Source organism: Anolis carolinensis, unplaced genomic scaffold (genome assembly GCF_035594765.1).
Source record: "Anolis carolinensis isolate JA03-04 unplaced genomic scaffold, rAnoCar3.1.pri scaffold_10, whole genome shotgun sequence".
Taxonomy (NCBI): domain Eukaryota; kingdom Metazoa; phylum Chordata; class Lepidosauria; order Squamata; family Dactyloidae; genus Anolis; species Anolis carolinensis.
The window spans coordinates 27,733,640-27,748,723 of NW_026943821.1; the positions used below are offsets into that span (position 1 = coordinate 27,733,640).

At 43.5% G+C, this 15,084-nt stretch overlaps 1 protein-coding gene across 1 annotated transcript; it reads right to left on the reverse strand.

Moving 5' to 3' along the window:
- Positions 1-2,945: 2,945 nt before the first annotated feature.
- rcc1 (regulator of chromosome condensation 1) lies at positions 2,946-15,004 on the reverse strand. The gene is made up of 10 exons (XM_003229394.4): positions 14,768-15,004; positions 10,776-10,845; positions 9,630-9,817; positions 9,263-9,442; positions 8,927-9,038; positions 8,517-8,639; positions 7,646-7,801; positions 6,488-6,607; positions 5,951-6,103; positions 2,946-5,240 (listed from the first exon to the last, which is right to left on the reverse strand). The coding sequence occupies exons 2-10, from the start codon at positions 10,831-10,833 to the stop codon at positions 5,068-5,070; spliced, it is 1,263 nt and encodes a 420-aa protein (XP_003229442.1). The 5' UTR covers positions 10,834-10,845; positions 14,768-15,004; the 3' UTR covers positions 2,946-5,067.
- Between the last annotated feature and the right edge of the window lie 80 nt (positions 15,005-15,084).

Sequence of the window (15,084 nt, forward strand, 5' to 3'; positions counted from 1 at the left end):
TAACCCATTGCGTGATGGAGGGCTACCACAATGTTGGAGGGCTGTGTTGAGAAGCCAAACATCCATACGAAGGGGCAGAAGAGCCCTTGAGGTTGCACAACCACAATCACCACCAGTGCAGTGCGGTGGGCTGAGCAGCAGGCAAGAAAGATCAATGCATCACGGTCCTCTCTCTACCCCTTTTTCTCACACCCGCTGAGAAAAGGTACATTAAAATATGGCACAATGGCACACAAGGCTCACACGTGGATTTGGGGGAAGGAAGACATCTGCAAACGAAGGTGCACAGATATCACGTCCAATCTTCATTATCACAGAGGTTGACAAATCAATGAGAAGAAACGTGTTTTTCAGCGAAATAGAGGGAAACGGCGGTGTCTCCTTGGAGACTCCTCTTGGCCGCCTTCTGCTCGGCCGGCCGTGGACTCAGAGGATCGGGAATCAATGCGGACAGCGGGAGGCCGGGCAGCTCGAGGCAAAGAACATACAATGGGACATGTCGAGCTTTTAAAACTCTCAACACATACCGTATATGCTCGAGTATAAGCCGACCCCAATATAAGCCGAGGCAACTAATTTTACCACAAAAAACTGGGAAAACATTGACTCCAGTATAAGCCGAGATACCAATAAAATTACCGTATATACTCAAGTATAAGCCGACCCAAATATAAGTCGAGGCACCTAATTTTACCACAAAAAAACTGGGAAAACATTGACTCCAGTATAAGCCGAGATACTAATAAAATTACCGTATATACTCGAGTATAAGCCGACCCCAATATAAGCCGAGACATTAATCTAGTTTTACCACAAAAAAACTGGGAAAACATTGACTCCAGTATAAGCCGAGATACTAATAAAATTACCGTATATACTCGAGTATAAGCCGACCCAAATATAAGCCGAGGCACCTAATTTTACCACAAAAAAACTGGGAAAACATTGACTCCAGTATAAGCCGAGATACTAATAAAATTACCGTATATACTCGAGTATAAGCCGACCCAAATATAAGCCGAAGCACCTAATTTTACCACAAAAAAACTGGGAAAACATGGACTCCAGTATAAGCCGAGATACCAATAAAATTACCGTATATACTCGAGTATAAGCCGACCCAAATATAAGTCGAGGCACCTCATTTTACCACAAAAAAACTGGGAAAACATTTACTCCAGTATAAGCCGAGATACTAATAAAATTACCATATATACTCGAGTATAAGCCAACCCGAATATAAGCCGAGGCAACTAATTTTACCACAAAAAAACTGGGAAAACATTGACTCCAGTATAAGCCGAGATACTAATAAAATTACCATATATACTCGAGTATAAGCCAACCCGAATATGAGCCAAGGCACCTAATTTTAGCACAAAAAAACTGGGAAAACATTGACTCCAGTATAAGCCGAGGGTGGTAAATATCAGAAATAAAAACAGATACCAATAAAATTACATTCATTGAGGCATCAGGTTAAATGTTTTTGAATATTTACATAAAGCTCAAATTTAAGATAAGACTGTCCAACTCTGATCCAATCATGATTCTCATCTTCTTCAATGTAAATGTGCTTATGTATCCTTTTAATAATAATAGAGTGAAATAATACATGGAATACTACTACTACTACTACTACTAATAATAATAATAATAATAATAATAATAATTATAAATACAGGAAAATACATGTAATACAGTAGAGTCTCACTTATCCAACATAAACGGGCCAGCAGAATGTTGGATAAGCGAATATGTTGGATAATAAGGAGAGATTAAGGAGAAGCCTATTAAACATCAAATTAGGTTATGATTTTACAAATTAAGCACCAAAACATCATGTTATACAACACATTTGGCAGAAAAAGTAGTTCAATATGCAGTAATGTTACATAGTAATTACTGTATTTACAAATTTAGCACCAAAATATCACGATGTAATGAAAACATCGACTACAAAAATGCATTGGATAATCCAGAACGTTGGATAAGCGAGTGTTGGATAAGTGAGACTCTACTGTAATAGAGTACAATAATAAATGCAATAATAAGATCAGAGTGAAAAAAATGGATTAATAATAAAAATAATAAGAGTAAAATAAATGTAATAGTAGCAACAATAATAGAGAAAAATAATAAATGTAATAATACCAATAATAATAGAGAAAAATAATAAATGTACCATATATTCTCGAGTATAAGCCAACCCAAATAGAAGCCAACCAAGACCTCAGCCGAGGGGGGCTTTTTCAGTCTTAAAAAGAGGGCTGAAATCTAGGTTTATACAGTATAGCCAAGATTCTACCTATATCCTCTTTTTCCCATCAGTTTCCATCTAGGCTGGCCATGATCAGGAATGGATCTTTGAATTTTCTTCCTTTTCTCTCCCTCCCTTTCCCCTTTTGTGTCAAGCCACAATAGAAGAGGCATTTCTCTCTCGCTTTTATCAATGTGTATATTGTTCCGGAGCTTCTTGAGATGAAGAGCAGGGTAAAAATAAATATGCGGTTGTTGCGTTGCTGTAGCAACAGTGGTTGTTTTTTTTTGCGGATACCTTCCCCATCCCTGTATCACTTGTGAGCCTCCGTGGCACACGCATACAACACACGGCAAGCCCGTGGGGGAACGGCAGCAAGGGACAAAGCACATACAACAACTTCCCTTTAAAGCTACAGAAGAAGGCAGAGTTTTATTTCCTTTGGAGTAGGCAAGTCCAGGTGTTTTGGACTGCAACTCCCACCATTCTTTGCGAGAGGCTTCTCTCATGTCCCCACATGTGGAGCTAGAGCTGACAGACAGGAGCTCTCACCCTGCTCTTCCCAGATTTGAACCGACAACCTTCAGGTCAGCAGTCCTGCCGGCACAAGGGTTTAACCCAAGTAGATCATATAGGCGTGTATGTTTGCTCACTTCTGCTGCAGAGGATGCCAACAAAGCAGAGCTAACAAAACTCAATTTATTTCAGAAATGTTAGAAATTTACAGATGTGTCTGTTGAGCAAATTCCACTATTCTTTAATATATTTTTTTTCCTTATTTCTCAAAAAAACAAAACACAAAAAGCACCCCACTGCTTCCACCCCAGGCCTCATATTTTAAAAAATTAAGACTTTTGTACAACTCTTGCAGATGACAGGAGAATGGAAACAAAGTCAGAAACTGTTCTGTGTGTCTGGAATTAGGCTAGTCCAGGCATGGGCCAACTTGGGCCCTCCGGGTGTTTTGGACTACAATTCCCACAATTCCTAACAGCCTACCGGCTGTTAGGAATTGTGGGAGTTGCAGTCCAAAACACCCGGAGGGCCCAAGTTGGCCCATGCCTGGACTAATCTGTCACCTTTGAAATGCCACGGTTGCGGTGGACTAGATTAAATCGGTGACCCAGAGTGCTGTAATAAGTGGGCACACATCCTGATCAAGAAAGTAAACAACACAGAAGCCACTGCCTGCATTTGGCCCACAATGTCATCGAGAAAGCCAGGCAAATAGATATAGATCCCATAAAAGAACAACAAAATAACCTTCAACCACATTGTGTTGTGGAAAGGCTGAGTTAGAGACGCAATTTTACCATATGAGAGAAGCCGTGGTCTTCTCAGACAGCACCACAATACAGGCCACTTAGGGACCGGTCAATGTCAATATTCATCCATGCCAATACTATACACACAGCATATTATAGACAACTACCCTTTGGTCATATTACTAGTCTCCTCAAATTGTAGGATTTTTGAAAGCAGGCACAGAATGTTCCCAAAGTGATGAAACATTTTAAAAGTTGCAGAAATTATCCCCAATTATCATTGCAGTGTTAGATCGAGGACGATGGACCTGGAAGGAATTGGGTCCATTAAAAAAAATAGGAATCCCATTCCGTTTCAGAGGCACAACCTGGACTCCCGAAAACCTCCACCTGTCTCCCAACTCATGAGCAGCATGATTTTCAGGTAACATTGTCCTAAAATCACCCTAAATTTATCAAAACGCCCCCAAAATACTTCAATCCTCACAGAATCCCATATTTTTTTTCTGCAGCCACTTTCAAAACGTGGCATCAAAACACTCCCAAAATACCTCAATCCTCACAGAATCCCATATTATTCTTCTGCAGCTACATGACAATGACATTCCCGGTCACTCCTTTGAGGTCTGCAGAGAAAATACTTGTTTTTATCTGCGGCATCTCCCAAAATGGCAACAGGAAGCAAAAGTGCATCTGCTGCCATTCTGAGACCAAGGTGCTGTATTTGGGTTGTAGGATCTAGGAAGAAATTATCCCCTTGCCCCCAAAATAATTGCCCATTTCTGCTGTGCACTGAGGTCACCGCTATGGTAGGCTACCTATAAGGCACCTACACTTCTTAAACATGGGTCAAGGCCATTTTGAAGAGTAACGTAATAAGTTACCCGGTGCAAAATGCGCTGAAAGTATTTTTTTCTGACTTTCTTTTGCTCTGTTCCTTGTTCCTTAACTTGGCCGATCACAAGAGCAGACATGGGGGAAGCAGCTACCAACCTGAGTTATGCCTAAATGATAAAACTTTAGGTGTTTTATCTACTTCTAAGAAAGAACAAAAAGTAAAACCAAAGGAAATAATAACATCCTGTATTTTTAAAAAGCAAAGACTGGAGGGAGTGGGGAGGGGGGGTAGGGCAAGGGAAAGAGGTGGAGCCAGCAAACCTGGTCAGGGGAGGGAAACAGGGGAGACGTTCTGCTGGTTTCAGAAACAGGGAGCGGCGGGGGAAATAATCTGCAGAAAGTTGAAGGGGGTTTTCAAAGCAGGACAAAATCAGTCACTTAATTGGTTGACCAAAGAGGTCCAAATGCAGCCGTGTCCCAACCACCACCGGAGATGAGAGCCATGATGGAAGCCGTTTCAGATTCGAGCACCTTCCAGCATCCCAGAGAGTATTTTTATATCAGGTAATTTTCTCCTCCACAGAAACCCTGGGAGGTTTTCCACGCAGAAAGCCGCCAGAAGCCGGTCTCCCAAGCCCCCGTTCCAAGAGACCCAGGAAGGCGGTGCCCGCGGATGCTCCTCAGCAACAAGGCAACAACACTTTGTCAACTCTGCTTGTCCTTGACGAGTAAGACAGTGTGCTGTCCTCCGCCGGACACAGAGAGAACGGTGCGGTTCTCCAGCTGTTGCCCAGACATCTGGACGGGGCTCCAGGCATCATCTTCCTCGCCGGTGCCAAGCTGGAGGTTAGACCCCATGCCCCAGGCAAAAGCCCGACCTGCAGGAGGAGGACCGGAGTAAAGGAAATATTTAGAGTCCTGCAATAATGGGCCTAGCTGGACACAAAGGCAGGCGTATTTTAAAGCGGGTGGGCATTTATCTTTCTGGAAAATGGCACACTTTCATGTTTATGACTGTGGCCTGATTTGGGCGCAAGCCTCCATCATCCACAATTCTACACAGGAAGGGTTGTGACTCATTTTAATATTGCAATATTTTAATCTGCCTTTTTTGTGGATTTCATGTTATTTTTTTTCAATCAACCTCTATATATTCAAAATTATATTTTAATATCTATCATTTTCTTTCTACCATACACATACATCTTTGGTATCAGGGCAGGCATTCGAGGATATAATCCACTGGTATTTTCCATCTCTAATATCCAGTAATTCCTTTGCTCCTTTTTCTAAAAGTGACTCCAACTCTACCACAATATAAACTTCTCAGGGGTGCCTGGCCAAAAGATTTTCTCCAATCCCGCATACTTGGACGGTGATGCATCTAGCAAAATGGGTTTGTAGGATTTTGCAGAAGAAGTTTATCTTCTTGAACTACAGTTGCCAGAGTCCCTCTCATGCTGTTAGGAAATTCCGGGAGTTAGACCCTAAAAAGTAACTTTGCAAACTCTTCTGAACATACCACGATGATTCCCAAGAGGCATTTATGCTTCAACAAAGACATAACTCAACACTTCTTTGAACTCACCGTCTTCTGTGACGGCAAAGCCAACCCTTTCTCCGCAGGCGACGGAAGAGGACTTGGGGACCCCAGGAATGGCTGTGGGGGTGGCCTTCTCTGCACTGCCCTGACCAAGGCCCAACATCCCATAGTCTGCTCTGCCCAGACTGTACACAGTTCCTGTTTGAAGGGAGGAAGCAGCACAGAGAACGAAAACAAGGCTGGAAGTTTGCTCATGCGGATAATCAGAAGCCAATAATCAGAAGCGTCAAGCGAGACAGCAGAGGCCAAACTAGTGCAGAACAGGCCCTGCAAAAGCTCCTTTTCTGAACTATCGCACCTGGCATGCTCCCACAAACTCGGCCACTGACCACATAGGCAGTGGTCCGTAGCTATCAATTGTAGTCCCTCAATAATACACATGTATCAATAGAGAGAGAGAAGAAGGCAGCCATTCCACCTAAACTAGTAAGGAAGGCATCCCGTTTCGCTCCCCACACTGGGGCTTTTTTAACAAGCACGTTCACAATCGCCTCTTCCCGCCCGTCAAACCCAAAAGAGCACCTTCTGAGTCCAGGCACACGGTGTGGTGTTGACCAGCTGAGAACTTGACCCAAGATCTGCTGGAGTTCTTGAAGGCTGTTAGAATCTTTGGCAAGTAGTAGGTTTCAATCCCTTGTGAACCTAAGGTTGACAGGAAAATTTATATTATATTAAATTATGACTTCATGATGATAAAAATTAAATTAGCACAACTTTGGATATAGAATCCTAGAGTTGGGAGAGACGACGAGGGCCATTCAGTCCAACCCCTGCCATGCAGGAAAAGCACCCCTGACAGATGGCCATATCCGGCTTGTTTACAAGCTCTTATGTTCACAATGTTCTTCCTAATTTTCCTGTGGAATCTCCTTTCCTGTAATTGGAACACATGGCCCCATTGAGTGCTTGCTAGTCTCCAGGGCAGCAGAAAAGAAGCCCGCTCCCTTTCAGTGCCATAATATAAGCACTAGTATAGCCACCATTGCCAACAAGGAATACCATTCCGGCAAATGCATGGAAGTTCATCAATGGGTGGAAAGAATGGAATAACACAAGAGCCCACCATGTTTCCAGTCAGGAATTAGGCTTCCATTCCACTGATTTGGGGCTGGGGGTGGTGGTCAGTTTCCCCCCTCTCTTGCCCTTCATAATGCAAAGGAAGGAGAAACCAATGCTTCCCTGCCCTTCACACACCATCATGACAACAAAATACTCATAGAAGTCCTTCTCTTGCTCAATCAGAAATGTAAAAGTCACTTTTAAACTTACAATCCCAATCCACAAAGTAGTTAAATACTATTATAGTTTCAATTTTTCAAAGTAACTGCTTTGAAAGTAGGTCACTTTTGGGGAAAGGCTGTTATGTTGAAAGCTGTTGGTTTGTGGTGAAAGTCTACACAACAGCATATCCTTTTAACAAAGTCAACAACTAAATCTCAAGAGCATCTAAATATTACTTTTTGGACCACAATTCCCATCCAGCAACGCCCTGGAAAAGACTATGTTAACTGGGAGACTGGGAATTGTAGTCCAAAAAGCATGCTTAAGCACTGCAAAAACACAGCAAAAATTATCCCGTTGCTTACTTAGATCCTTGTTACTATAAAAGGAAAATGACTCTAAGTATTTATTTAATTCTAAATAGTGCACGCATCCCTCAAAACAAAGACAGCTACTCACCCAGCTGATAGTAATTGGAGAGGCCAAACCCAATAACATGCCCCTCTTGAGTGATGGCAAGGGTGGAATAGGACCCACAGAACACGTCCCGGATGCGCCCCTTGGTCTTGCAGCCTCTCTGCTTGACGGAGATGGTTTGTGGGAGCAGCAGCAGCTCTGCCAAGAGGGAAGAGAGGCTTAGGGGGAACTGAGGCAACAGGAGGAATGCATGCTCACGCACATGCATTGGGCAGGCATGGATTCTGTTTGGAACAAGCCCCCAAAGGATTTTTAGCTTGAATGCATTCCAATCAAGTCACGCTGTGCTTCTGATCAGCTTTAGACCCTGCTGAGTTTTTGTTAAAACTACCATAAAGCAACCCTGAACATTCATCCATTATTGATAAGTAGGTCCTGAACAAAATATTGCAATGTAAAGAGCTCCCTGAACTCTATTCATAGGGCCGCAGAGCTGGGAAGGGCCACACAGGTTATCAAACCAAACCATTCAATGCAGGGAATCCAGCAAGAGCATCCCCAGAAGGTTAGCTCTTTTTGGGGACGCCCGGACAAAACAAATCCCACCACCTAAACTGTCAAGATGTTCCCTTCAATCTTCAGTTGAAATGTAGTCATAAAACAAACCACCAATATTTGTTGAGCTGGCATCCCATCATTCACCAAAAAAAATCAACATTCCTAATCATTCTGTCTTGGCATGAGAGGAGAGCCAGCCCCATGTTCTCACTACACCTTCCAGTTTTATATTTCAATTTCCCCTTCATTTCACATTTAATCATTCTAGCACTTCCTCATCCATCGCAAAAGATCTACCATTATCCAGTTGGTCACATTTTCTGGAAGAGAATTTATCTAGTGACAAGCAACTCACTCAGTCCTCTTCTTCCCCCTCTGGCGGTGAAAACCTGGGGCACCCGGCCCAGTTGGCCATTGTCTCCGCACCCACAGGTGTACAGGTTGCCTGCCATAGACACCAATGCCAAGTGATGGCTTCCTGAGAAAGACAAGAAGAAAAAGAATGGAACATGGACAATTCCTAAAGGCCTGACAAGACAAAACAAAACACGTATCTGCTTGCCATCAAGACATTATGATGGAGTATCTCTAGGAAGGGAATTCTAGAGCCTAAGAGCAGCCACCAAGATGGGGTTCTCAAGTTCCCACCAGATATACTATGTCTTGGTGTTGGGTCCAAGAAAGTCAAGCTTTTACAAGCTGCCACTTTTAAACATGGCAAACTACACATGAAAATGGTGCTAAGCATGGCTTGCTGCCACTCACCTGAGGCAATTTTAACTACAGGTACATCCAACTGCAGCTCCACAGGGAGAGGGCTGCCCACATTTTCTTCCCCTTTCTGAGGAGCCAGCAAGCCAATGACTCCGTTTTCATCCTAAGAAGGTCCAGACACAAAGAAGTAAACATGGATTGGTAACCAAGAAGTCTAAAGGAATTCCTTAAAGCAAGCACAGGGAAGCTGTGGCCCTGCAGATGCTATAACTCCCATCATCCTTCTCCACTGGCCAGGCTGCCCAGGGTCGATGGGAGATGGAACCCAGCAATATGTGGAAGCAGCAAGCCACCCAATTCTGCTCCAAAGCAGTGTGGAGGACATACCCGGAACGCGCCCCAGATGAAAACACGCCCATCCTCCGTCAACGCCGCTGTGTGGCTGTCTCCAGCAGAGACCTGCACCACCTTCTCCTTCAGGTCAACAAGCCCGGGCGTGGATTCAGACCCTTCCTCTGAAGTGTCCCTCCCCAAGGCACCCTCATCATTGCAGCCAAAGGTATAGATCTGAGGAAAGAAAAGGCCACACGATGCAAGGGGAATCCGAGAGGGAACACAGCTGTCTTGATTACATATAGAGCCCCCAACATCCCGGTCTGGTGTCCCCCCCAAACTCAGCCCTCCTTCAGGCCTGCCAAAGCCACCCACTTGCCGCAAAGTCTTTGTCAGGGGACAGCAGCTCTCCCAGGCTCACCTTGCCTGTCTCGGTGAGGCACACTGTGTGAACCCCTCCCGCTTCTGCCTGGATGATCTTCTCGGGGAGCTGCACCAGGGCAGGCCTCTTCCGTGCCATCACATTTGGTCCAAGGCCCAGCTGCCCGAGATCACCCTGCCCCAGGGTCAACAGTAGCCCAGGCTCCGTCTGATGTGTTGGATGACTGACTGGATAAGACAGGAGGAGAAACTCAGAGGATAGCTGATACTAATCTTTAGTACAATTAGCAACACTGAGACTTGCCTTTTTGGCAGGATAGTTGCTACCACAGCCCTGATAATTTGCACTAAAGAATACCCCAAAATGGTTTTAGTGAAATAAAAAAAGTATTTCAGGGTTACTCTGGGAAATGTAGTCCAAAACTAACTTTTCCAAGAGGTGAATTATTCCCTTCCACTATTATGGCATCTCTAGCATTTTCCCCTTTATTTGCCTTTTCAAAAGGTTTTCACACCAGTATTTCAATCTGCTTTTCAAAATTTAAGAGCAAGCTGAAATTCTAGTCTAGGACCTGCAGGAAAAAGAAACCGGAGGTAAAGATATCCACACTCTACAGCTGCACAGGACTGACGGCAGTTCTCTTCTGAACGTGGTTTACAATCTCATCCTTAACCATGTGTTATGTATGTGTGCTTGAAAATTTCAAGTATATGATGAAATGGGTGTATTGTGATGATGATGTTTATTTATACCCCACTTTCCTTTCTTAAACGAGCCTCAAAGCAGCTACTCCATACATCGGAAAAGTTACTTTTTGGAACTACAAATTCACTATCCTCACTGGGGAATTGCAGTACAAACACCAGCATTGCCAAGCTCTGACATAGTATAGAAAAGTTGATGCTACAATCACTTTGTTCCTCTTTTAGGTGCTACGGAGTTTTGGCTGTGAGGCTTTTACACAGTCTAAATGCATTCAAGCCTGATCTCTCAAGCACATGAAATGGTGGCTTAAACAAATGTGCCTTCTGCATATGCTGAAGCCAGACACAGCCGACAGCTGTTAGGCAAGTGGTAAGAAAAAACAACACCATATCAAGACTGAAATCCATACACGAGTAAGAAAGGCACACAGGGGCAGTTGAAACTGGAGGTCGGCATGATAGGCAAAAAAACCTGTCTTACCTTTAGTCCGCTTCACGCTGACAATGTCATCTTTTTCCAGCACCCGTTTTCTTGGCATGTTTTGTCACAGCTGGAAGAGGCAGGGAGAGGAAAATCAGGGGAAAAAATGCACAGAAGATGTTCCCAGTTAAAACAGCGGGCAGATTGAAACGTGAAACAAGAGTGCTCAGCCCATGTCCAGAAGCTTGGGCTGTAGCTTCCACCTGGTCAACATAGCTAAAATTATGTGGTGGAAAGAGCTATAGTCTAACTACATGTCCAACAGAACTTGGAAAAATTAGTCTTTTGGATTACAATTTCCAAATTCCCCCCGCCAGCATGAAAAATGAGGATGTTGACTGTAGGATTATGGAAGCTGTAGTCCAAAAGAAATCACATTTCCAAGCTATGGGACTCCATCATTCCTCACGACTTGGTATGCTGGCTAAGGCTGACTGAAGTCGGAGTGCAGCAATATCTGGGGAGCACATGGGCCTCACTCCTGGGGGCGCTTCAAACATTAAAGCATTCCTTTGTTGCACATTTTCAGTTGACGGTTTGACAGGGTGCCTGGCAAAAGGAGAAAGCCCTTCTCATGCACACAAAGCCCCAGAGCCACCTGCCCAAGCCTCTCAACAATTTGGCAATGCCCACAAAAACACGACAGACAATCCGAGAGCCCAAATGTTTTTCTAAAGCAAGAAGTATGAGTAAATGCTTCAACACATCATACGCTACTGCATTCAAATGCCTAAACTAACTTTTCTCCCAGATCTAATGAATGAGAATGATGAAAGGATAATTGGATTAGGGTAACAAAGATCAACTCTGACAGAGCAAAACTTTTACTTGATCAACTTTGCAGAATGCCCAAAATCAACACCAGTCATATTTGGAGCCATATCAAAGTGGCACACACCAGTGAAGTGGCTGGCATCATTTATGCAGAAGTTGTTGGCTTTAGTTTAGGGCCATACATTGAAAGGGGCCTCTAAATATAGAAATTTAACAAACTTCACGAGTTATTTCCCATCTTAGAAGTCAAGATTGCTTTTTTCATATGTGGTAAGAAATAAAGAGAGAAAGAATAAGATAAAACAGATTAAACTCAAGGTTATAGTTTTAGGCTTGATTTCCCCCCCCCCCCCCCTTCCAACTCAAAAAGGGATTTTTATATATATATATCCTGGAAAGTACTTAAAATTCTAGGAAGATTGGCTGGCAAAAATGTCGGGAATTGTTATAGTGGATGCAATAACCCCTCTGCCACTCACAATCTGATAATCCCTTGTATTGGGAATGATAAAGTAGGTAGCACACAAAACCAGGCCATAAATGTGGGAACACACAATGGGCAGTTTGAAAACACATGTGGCAAATTATCAACAAATGAAGTGGGTATTATATCATACACATGCACACCAACACTCTTCTTGGCAATGTCTGCAGCACATGGGGAATCTATGTCAATGCTACACTTGTTTGGGACTCCATCTGTTGCGCAGCCACTGAAGGCACAAGACTCTTGCCAGGAAATCAAACAAATGCATGCCCTAACTTAAAAATATATAGACTGTGCAAGACGGCAGTGCTGTTGCTTATAATGGCAAAGAGACATAGGCCCCTTCTACACTGCCATATAAAATCTAAATTATCTGCTCATAGTTAACCACTAGAAACCAATATTAACCAATTGTACATGTTCATAGAATCCTAGAGTTGGAGGTGACCCTCAAGGGCCATCTAGTCCAACCCCCTTCTTCCAGGCAGAAGGGCACCATCAAAACTGTCCCAACAGATGGCCATCCAGCCTCTAAACAAATAAATATGTTTCCCCTATTGTGTTAGAAAGGATTTCCATGTGCCATCCATTGAGGGATTTCTTCCCAGCCCAGCAATGAGGTAAATCAATACAATTACTGTATTATTATTATTGTTGTTGCTGCTGTTGTTATTTATGAGAAGTTTCAGCCAGTCCTCGTCTTTTAATTTTATAATTTAAATCGTCTAAATTTTATAATTGGTGTATGTTTTTGTTTACTGATCTACTGTTTATTGTCACTGTTTTTATCTAATATTATCTGTGAGCCGCCCCGAGTCCCCTTCGGGGGAGATGAAGGCGGGGTATAAATAAACATTATTATTATTATTATTATTATTATTATTATTATTATTATTATTATTACAGTAGAGTCTCGCTTATCCAAGCCTCGTTTATCCAAGCTTCTGGATAATCCAAGCCATTTTTGTAGTCAATGTTTTCAATATACCGTGATATTTTGGTGCTAAATTCGTAAATACAGTAATTACAACATAACATTACTGCATATAGAACTACTTTTTCTGTCAAATTTGTTGTATAACATGATATTTTGGTGCTTAATTTGTAAAATCATAACCTAATTTGATGTTTAATAGGCTTTTCCTTAATCCCTCCTTATTACCCAAGATATTCGCTTATCCAAGCTTCTGCCAGCCCGTTTAGCTTGGATAAGCGAGACTCTACTGTATTACTATTATATTGTATAACATTATAATTCTCAGGATCACATGTATATATAAATATTATAAACATAGTACAGTATTAGTATTACTGTATATGTTACTATACTGTACTACACAACTTCTCCTTAATCCCTCCTTATTATCCAAGATATTCGCTTATCCAAGCTTCTGCCGGCCCGTTTAGCTTGGATAAGTGAGACTCTACTGTATTATTATTATCATCATCATTCATTGGGACCATCTGGCTGATGTTAAGGTGGGACACATCTCTTTCCTTATCCTAATAAGGGCTTCCTGATGCTGAACAGCATCCTGGGAATTGTAGTTCAGAGCAGAATGCTCCTGCCGGCCCGTTTAGCTTGGATAAGTAAGACTCTACTGTATTATTATCATCATCATTCATTGGGACCGTCTGGCTGATGTTACGGTGGGACACATCTCTTTCCTTATCCTAATAAGGTTTTCCTGATGTTGAACAGCATCCTGGGAATTGTAGTTCAGGGCAGGATCAGCCATAGGGCTCCTCGCCTTCCCAAACTATATCTCCCAGATAAGTGAGACTCTACTGTATTATTATCATCATCATTCATTGGGACCGTCTGGCTGATGTTACGGTGGGACACATCTCTTTCCTTATCGTAATAAGGGTTTCCTGATGTTGAACAGCATCCTGGGAATTGTAGTTCAGGGCAGGATCAGCCATACGGCTCCTCGCCTTCCCAAACTATATTTCCCAGATAAGTGAGACTCTACTGTATTATTATCATCATCATTCATTGGGACCGTCTGGCTGATGTTACGGGGGACACATCTCTTTCCTTATCGTAATAAGGGTTTCCTGATGTTGAACAGCATCCTGGGAATTGTAGTTCAGGGCAGGATCAGCCATAGGGCTCCTCGCCTTCCCAAACTATATTTCCCAGATAAGTGAGACTCTACTGTATTATTATCATCATCATTCATTGGGACCGTCTGGCTGATGTTACGGTGGGACACATCTCTTTCCTTATCGTAATAAGGGTTTCCTGATGTTGAACAGCATCCTGGGAATTGTAGTTCAGGGCAGGACCAGCCATAGGGCTCCTCGCCTTCCCAAACTACATTTCCCAGAATGCTGTTCTTTCCTAGCGAGCTCTGCTTCTTCCCTCTCCTCAAGGCCACTGATTTAAAGAGGAAATGCGGCCTTTTTGGCTTTGCTATGTTTTCTACTCCCAACTGAGGAGATTCAAATCTCCTCAGAATCGGGGCAAAGGCCTAGCTCCAAGCTGAGGCCCTCTTCGCCGTAAGCCGCCAAGCCGACGCCCGTTAACGGGCGTCGGCTTGGCGGCTTACGGCGAAGAGGGCCTCAGCTTGGAGCTAGGCCTTTGCCTCGACTCTGAGGAGATTTGAATCTCCCGCGCTTTTGAGGGAAGCGCTCCTCCGACCACACGAGGCCTGGCGAAGTTAAAGCGCGGCCTCCAACTCGAGCGGCCTCGACAGACAGACAACCGGCCTCCGTCCCCACTCACCTCTTCTCCGCCTTTCGCTCTTCTTCTCCCAAAACCTTCCGGCTCCCCTCAGCGCTTTCCACACTTGTCCCCCTCTGCCGCGCATGCGCCCGGAGCGGATGCCGATTGGCTGAAACAAAGCCGGGAGCTTGCTCTCCAACGCCACCTACAGACCAACGTGTGTTTTGACTTGAGCAAAGAGTCCTGGCTTTGCCAATAAACGGGAACGACTTCAGTGACGCAATCAGAAGGCGCCCTAATAGTCGTTCCACTTTAGTATCAGAGAGTGAGGCGCGCTCTTTGATTGAAGCGACCTCTAAATCCCAGAAACTACAACT

Coding starts and splice junctions, on each gene's coding strand:
- rcc1 (XM_003229394.4), bottom strand. CDS start 10,833: ATGCCAAGAAAACGGGTGCTGGAAAAAGATGACATTGTCAGCGTGAAG. Junction 9,039..9,262: donor TCATCTGGGGCGCGTTCCGG/GTATGTCCTCCA, acceptor GGACCTTCTTAG/GATGAAAACGGAGTCATTGG. Junction 5,241..5,950: donor CTTTGCCGTCACAGAAGACG/GTGAGTTCAAAG, acceptor CTCCTCCTGCAG/GTCGGGCTTTTGCCTGGGGC.